This window comes from Agelaius phoeniceus, chromosome 5 (assembly GCF_051311805.1).
Source record: "Agelaius phoeniceus isolate bAgePho1 chromosome 5, bAgePho1.hap1, whole genome shotgun sequence".
NCBI classification, from domain to species: domain Eukaryota; kingdom Metazoa; phylum Chordata; class Aves; order Passeriformes; family Icteridae; genus Agelaius; species Agelaius phoeniceus.
Window position 1 is genome coordinate 23,797,489 of NC_135269.1, and position 7,916 is coordinate 23,805,404.

The following is a 7,916-nucleotide window of genomic DNA, read 5'->3' on the forward strand; positions in this document are numbered from 1 at the left end:
GTCTCAGTTATTTTTCCTCTGAATTAAGGGCAGTGAGATAGACTTCACACAAACAGGGTGTGACCCTCAGGCTCCAATCCCTCAGCCAGTTCTGTGCTTCATGGTAAACAGGAGTCCAATATTCCCCCACATAACCAACCATCCTTGTACAGTTCACTGCTCACAAAGCCCCTTCTCATAAGCTTGTTTCTGCTGTTATCATAATATTTATAACTACCTTCCTCTTCACCCTGCCTTTAGAGAGACCCAGGTGCATGCCCTTCTCTTTCAAAAGGAAAAGGGGAAACCATCACTGCAGATAACTTCTTCACATGTGTGTGTGGAGAATCAGATGCACCTTTGCAGCAAGCTTACAAAAATAAATCCACAGCTGCAGTGTTGGGGAATGAAGAAAGAATGATGATAAAATCTTTCAAATAGCTTTTGCCCTGGCAGAAAGCCCAGAAATAGCTGCAAGGACAGGCTGTCCTTTGGGAGATTAATGCTCCTCCAGTGCTCCCAAGCTGGACTATAGAAAGAAAATGTGGCTTATTCCAATGCAGTTTCACACAGTGATAGTCAATACATAGCATTTTTTGGGGGATGGGAAATCTATACATTTTTGGCCAGAATACCAGTTTTCTTTATCTTCCCATAGACTTTGGCCTTCAGAAAAAAAAAAAAAAAGAAAAAAAAAGAAAAAAGAAAAAAAGAAAAAAAAACCACAACCAAACAGGATCTCTCTTGTCCTTCCTATAGACATAATTTCCATCTTGCGCATACTAATTTTTTCTCAGTATGGTCCAAGTAGCTTCTGGGGATATCCTACCTTCCTCTGTCCTGCTGTATTCACAGCCTTCCCATGCAGTGCTGCACATAAACTCTTGTTACACTTCATTTCCAGTGCAAAGGCCATCTTGGGGTCTTACTGTGAGCATCCCTTGCTGGGCCAGAAGTGCTCACCTTTGCTGACTTTCTCATTGAAATGCTTCAGGCCCTGTGAATTAACAGAGGAATTCAGTCCCCTGACCTAAGCAATACTATTTTGGCTGCTCAGGTATCCCAGGCATGCAGTCTTTGCATTATTTTCAGTGCACTCATGCAGTGTCAGAAGTGAATGAAGTCAGAATGAAGGAAGCTGGCTGCACCCACAAGCTCCAGTTTCCCTATTACAGAGGTGCATGCTCTCCAAGTGATGGCCAGCCACCTCTCACTTCTCCTTCAGCTGCTCTCTTCCTCTCTTTTGCAGGCACACACCCTTTTAAGGAATGGCTGGAGCGAGTTCCAGGCACAGCAGATGCGTCAGCTTAATTTATATAGGGGAGAGAATCTCCTAGTCCTGAAACTCCTCTGCATCTCCATTGCAGTATGCAGGCAGGTGGAGAAAGAGCCCTGGTCTTTACCTCCCATTAAAGGAGATAAATGATCTTGCTGTCATGCAAACACTGCAGCTCAGGACAGGCCAGCTTGGCTATGTTACTGCTTAGTCCTGCCAACAGCTTGTTTCTTCAGAAAAAGGTGTGTGTAACCCTCTAAACAGCTGCAGAGCAACCTTCAAGCTTTTTGTGTCCCCCACCCCCACCGGTTAGTGACTGGCTCTGTTAATCCTATTTAAAATAACTACAGATAGACATGCAAACCTTTAATCCCTCTCCAACCAACCCTTCACCCTGCCTTGGCTGGAGTTGCACATTTTGAGCTGTAAGCAGACAGTAGGCAGTCTGCCTTCTTTCCCACTCCTCATTTTGACTTGAATTATGTCTCAAAATGAGGAACTTCCTTTCATTGCAACTTTTCTGAGTTATTCAGGGCCCTGCTGCTGTGTACCCTTTTTTACATTAACCAATCCCCTTCCTGAAAAGTTCAGGAGCCTGTAAATGCTGTAGGTGCTCATGCTGTGTTGATCATGAACAGGACTGAAATGTAAGGCAGTCATAGAAAAAAATGCCAGAGGATAAGATTGGCTAAAGTTTTTAGGACTCTGCCCCTACCCCTTGATTTTCCCCTGTAGCTTTTTCAGTGTTTTAAATCTCATTTACCTGAGCAAGTTCATTGGCAGACGGGTTTGTTACTGCTATGTCATTTCAAAGGCAAGAAGCTGGTGTCCTGAACAAACATGTTTTCTTGGTTTACATTTGCAGTCCCCCCCCTCTCTGACACACACACAGCGCTGGTAGTAGCTGCTGTTGCTTTCTGTGGCAAGGAAGTGGAGACATGCTGATACAGCAGAGGCTGTGTGGGCTTACATTAGTTTGTACCCACTGGAACAAATTTCCTTTTTTTGCTTTCCATTCACATAACAAGGGAGCAATAGGCCATTAAGAGGCTTGATGAATCTTATTCACACTAAGCTAGCTCAAGGCTGAGCATCTGGGAACTATTCTAAACAGTTTCCCTGGAAAGGTTCTACCACACTAATAACACTCCAGAGCTTTTATTTGCATTCATGTTAAAGCTGCTGCTACTGCTGCCCATTCTGACTCCCTACTGCGTGTGGGTGGAGATGCCCTGTAAGATGGCACCCTCAGCATTCGCTAGCTCAGCTGCCTCTATTTGCTGCTGCAGGATGCTCAGCTGGTGTCGCAGAGCTGGGAAGGGAGCCAGCAGCCTGATGAGCTCAGCGAGCACGCGGCGTTGGCCCGGCAGCAGTGGGACACGTTCCCTGCGCCGCTGCTCGCAGATGCGCGGGACAGAAATGCTGTCCGGCAGATCCAAAGGTTGCTGTGGCCTGCAGCCCTCAGCTTCCAGCCTGGGAAACAGGTTGGAGGCCAGCTGGGAAAAGCAGCGACGGCAGCTGCTGCTTCCCTAACCCCTTCTTGTCTCTTCCATCGGGCAGAGAAATGTGGCTGAAAAGAGCAAAGATTACAGAATCATCGAATGGTTTGGGTTGGAAAGGACCTCAGAGATCATCCCATTCCAACCCCCGAGGGAGGCGTGAATGTGGTCACTCAAAGAGAGAGATAAAGCAAACTGCCCACTTTACAAAAGATAATCTGCCATACAGATGGTAATGGAGAACAACTTGCATTGCAATCTTCAACAGCCACCATCCACTTCTGCTTCTTTTTCTTCATCCCACAAAATAAAATTTAATTTATTTAAAGATACTGTTGACTCTACAATCAAGTTTAGTTTCAAATGGCAAAATTCAGTCTGTCAGGTAGCTTTACTCTCCTTGACAACATAATGCCTCAAGAAGTATGTTGATTACTTGTGTTGGCCTTAATAGTCTTTCCAGCCGGTAATAAGAGCTGCCACCCAATTTTGAAACTCCACTGATCTGAGTGTTATTATCCCCATGGAAAACTGCTCTGGGCCCCACTTTAAAGTTCTTCATTAGCTTTGAAAGAAGAGCTTTCCTGTTGCTTACATTTGCAAACAAACAGGCTGGGTTTTGCACAAAGAGAGTGAACCACATTACCTTCCTGCCCTTTTCTGGAGCAAGGAAAGATGGCTTTGCTTCCCTCAGCCTGCAGGAGAAGGGCCCAGGAACTTAACAACCACAGAAACAAGGATGTGTAGGAGGAATGGGTAGAGGAGGAGCAGGAAAAGACATGAAGGACTTCTGTAGGGTCATAGGAAATGCCAAATACTGAAGATGAAAGCTTAAAACAAAATAACAGCCCAGAAATCTACCTCCTTCAGTCAAATTGTGGCACAGCCAGCTTTTTCACATAGTAAATTATCCTCATGACAGCTCCACACAGAGCTGCTTGTGTTAGGCCAGCTCACATGCACTGCAGCATGCACATAGTGCAGAAGTTTTAGGGAATACATGCTGAATACATATTTTGCATATTAGGGAATACGTGCTGAATACATATTTTGCTCAACTATTTTTTCAAACAATAGTGTTTCCATTCTTTTAAGAAGCTTTTTTCCCCACATTTTTTAATTTTTGGAAGTAAGAACAAACTAAAAAAAAGGAACTGTTCTTTGATCTGTTCTATACTTACCACTTCTGGCTGCAGATTGTTGAATCTGATCCTATTACAAGAAATCCCCTCCCACGTGCTATTACCCAATTTCCAGTACACACACTTCAGTACATTCACTATTTATTTCCTCTGTCTGGAACTCATATATTCAAGTGACCTTTCCTGCTACGCACACAACAGGAAAAGACCTCAACAGAGGAGGCACAGAGTTAAAATGACAGCACCAGGAACTATAATCAGAGGGCAAGGAAAGGATAAGTGAATTCCTGCCTGTGCTGGCATCAAGCAGCTGCTGCTCAGGTCAGACAGGCCCCTTGTAATCGGCTCCAGAGCTTAACCAAAGCTTGGCATTAGTCCTTCTCCTTACCTGCTTTTTTTTTTTTTTTCTCGAAAGGAAAAATAGGGAACACATTTTCCATCTTTTTAGGTAAGGGGCAGGATAAGGCAGAGCCACCCAAGAAGCACATTTAGAGTGGTTTAGTGAGGACGTTTCTGGAACAACACTCCCACCTGCAGGGCCTTCTGTTTGTTACAGCTGGGAACTTAGTGGGAGTCTGAGAGAAAACAACTTCCCTTCAACCCAGCACCACAGGTCATGCTCAGATTTTAATCTGATGCCAAGACTAACATCTGGGTCACAAGCTCTCCTGGCTACAGGACCTGGCAACACTCAGCAGTGGTGCCCTGATGGCATGGTTACATCTTGGTGGGACACTCAGCTATAAACATTGAAAGGATGCTTACTCCATGTGAGAGCTCCTCCTTGGAGAAAGGGAAGATTGTGAGCAGCCAAAATGGAGGAGTCATCTCCATTCCAACTGCACTCTTTGACGACCTAAGCATGTCAGAGAGATGATTTAATACATGTGTTAACATGAATTGGAGAGGCCATTCACACAACTGAGTCATCCTAAAGAGAGGAATGCCTGGTTCACAAAAGAGAGCAATGACATGGCTCATCTTCATCACCTGTCATAATAATCACAACTACAAAGGCAAAGAGAGACAGTGTCTGCAACAATTATTTAATCAAACAGCATATAAAAAGTTTTTGCAATGACTGACAGACCTGACAGGGGCTGTAATCAGAACCCAAACTGCAGGGTTACTCAAGTCTAACAGTCTTTCAAAGCATCCTTCCTTTCTTAATGCTGGTTGAAAACATTTCTCCATTCAGATACAGTACTTTCAACACTCCCTGCCAAATAACACAGGTAGCAGGAGCCTTATAACCTGAGGAAGGGGAAAAAGATTTTTATTTGGCTTGGTCCACCCTTCTATATCAAGAATGCAAGACGTGGTGGCTGCAGGAAGATAATTACAAGGAGAACACACCTTAGAGTCAAGAGCACCTCTGTGGCCTTAGCTGGCCAGCAACAAGCTCTGCATCCAGGCAGAGATGCTCTGCAAGTCTGTGCCATCTCAAACATGCCAAGGAAATGCCCAGGCCTGAGAGCCAGACTGGAGAAGCTGCAGAAAGACTGCAAGAATCCCTGTCACGATGTTTATGGGATCCCAAAGTATTCCCTCTCAAATTTACGGAAATCTTCCTCAGTAAACACAGTGCCTTCGGGCTTCTTCTTTTCTGTCTTCTCTGGAGGCTGATCTTTGGACTTCCTGCCTCTGTTCTGAGCAAGAACCTTCAGACAATTCAGAAATGGAAAAAACAACAGTCATTGTTATCCACACCAAACCACAAAACAGGGATTTTCAAACTCACCTGCAGCACCCCTGCTGTTCTACAAGAACCCTGCTATTTTTCAGAGTGCCTCCAAAGAAAAGTGAGAGGCAAACCACTGATGTTAACCAAAGCAGGTCACTGGGACAACAGCAGATACCAACAAGTTATTTGGAGTCAAATATGAAAACTATTTTCTAGTAATTGTCACAGAGATAAGAACATGGACTTCAGAACTTTCTGAAACTATTACCTTCTTTTTTATCCCCTCTCTCCAGGACACAAACCAAAAAACCAACAAGTTGGTGGAATTCCCTCAGCATTTTCTAATACACTGTCACCTCCTGTAACAATCTCCAGCCTGAGAAACAGTGGCCTAAACCACTTTCTTGTTTATGTAAGTTAAAAGCCTATAGCTCCTAAAAACAGCCCAAGATTCTAGCACTGTCATCTATTATTCTCTTCAAATCCTGGCATGAGACTACCTTTTGGGGAGGACCATTCAAGAAATTCTCAAGTTATGAGAAACACCATTTAGGAAGCTGAGTAATTCCTATTAGATGAACCAGCAGCACATCTGCTTCCTCGTTAATCAGCCTCCAGCTACGGAGAAGGCCACTTTGATCAACAGTAATGAGAAGGTCTAAACAGGGCACCTCTGCCAGCTGAAACTATGAACTATTTTAGGTAATTAAGAAAAGCCAACAATTGTCAGGATATTTTGAGGAACCTGATGTAGCAGGTGGCATTCCTGCCTGTGGCAGGGTGAATGATGAACTGGATGATCTTTTAAGGTCCCTTCCTACCCAAACCATTCTATGATTTTCACTAGTATCAGAGAACATCATAGGGGGCAACATTTCAACATCAGTTTAAATCTTGCTAAGTTATTTTGCCAGTGCACACAGAAATTCCTCAAGGCCATCTGTAGACAGAAACTTAACCTGACTCTCTTGTGTAAGGTATAAATCTGGAAGATCCGGGGATGATTCCCATTCACCTGTGTTCCTCAGTGGAAACAGACCCCCCCCCCCCCCCCCCCATCCCCCAAAAAATAACAGTCTTACTTGTTCTGTGACAGCTTTGTCTGCAACAAGTCGTCCCTTTAACATGTACTGCAGGTTTTCTCTCAAGTGATTCACAGGCTTCTTCTTATGGTACTCCTCTGGGGCAAAGTAGAAAGTGACAAAACGCATCAGCTGCTCATCCAGGCAGCTCACAAGGAGAGACAGAGGAGGATCAGCAAAGTCCCGGGAGAAAGAGGAGAAAGACACCGCTACAGCTCAGGGATAGGGGTGCGCCCACAAACCAGGCTGGGTTTAAAGTGAGGACACAAAAAAGGGCGACACCAAGAGGGCATGCAGGAGAATTGGACGGGATGGGATAGATACAGCAACCGGCAGCGTGGTTACGGGACACCACAAAGGTCCCCGGTGCGAGGGCTGAGGAGGGGTCGGTACTCACCTATCGCCGACTTCACGACTCTGCCCTTGACCGTGGCCTTGTTCCTGCTGGGCTCCGGGGCCCTCTTCCTCCGCCTCGCCGCGCCCGCCGCCCTGGGGCCGGCCCGGCCTCGCTGGAGTCCCGGCGGCGCCTTCGCCCGGCCTGCAACGGGAAGAAGGACGGAGTCACTGCAGCCGTACCGGGGAGCCCCCTCCGCCCGCCCTCCCGGCCAGCCCCGGCCCGCGGGCTCACCCGGCGGCTCCAGCAGCTCCAGGCCGCGGCGCAGCAGCGATGCCGACATGGCCGCGCGCGCGCTCCCGGCCGGCCCGCAGCGCCCCGCGCGGCCCGGAGGGCGGGCACGCGCACCCCGCCCTGAGGGGCGGCAGCGCCGGCTGGGCGGGACAGCGCCGGCGGCGAGGGGACGGGCGGGAGCCGGCCGGGGCCGTCCGGCCGCGGGACACTGCGGGGCGTCGGCTTGTGGAAAGTGCATATTACATGGCTCTACGCAGATATTCACCATATGTAATTTGATGTATTGATTAGTAGTGCTGTATTAACATTTTAATAATATGATAAATGTAGTCTTGTAGTTAAAAGGTAATTTTGTAGTTAAAATAGGAACTATGTAAGTGGGATATTTTTTTAAGAAAGGAATGAGGCACTCGCGCCAGATAGCAGCCACAGGACACCTAAATCTTTCAGAGAAAAAGAATTTATTGCCCTCTTATCAGAAGAAACGAACTTCTTCCCACCTCGAAGGCGCTGTTAGGACTAAGAGGACGAAGTTGACACAGACCTGATAGAATCCTGTGTTTGAATGGAATTTATGCATCATGTATGAAGTGTATGAATATGCAACAGGCTATTGTTTTTAAGGG

General features: G+C 46.4%; 1 protein-coding gene across 1 annotated transcript; it reads right to left on the bottom strand.

Moving 5' to 3' along the window:
• Window positions 1-4,921: 4,921 nt before the first annotated feature.
• Window positions 4,922-7,448, bottom strand: RPS19BP1 (ribosomal protein S19 binding protein 1). Its single transcript, XM_054632351.2, has 4 exons — window positions 7,291-7,448; window positions 7,060-7,200; window positions 6,663-6,760; window positions 4,922-5,557 (listed from the first exon to the last, which is right to left on the bottom strand). The coding sequence occupies exons 1-4, from the start codon at window positions 7,337-7,339 to the stop codon at window positions 5,423-5,425; spliced, it is 423 nt and encodes a 140-aa protein (XP_054488326.1). The 5' UTR covers window positions 7,340-7,448; the 3' UTR covers window positions 4,922-5,422.
• Window positions 7,449-7,916: the final 468 nt, after the last annotated feature.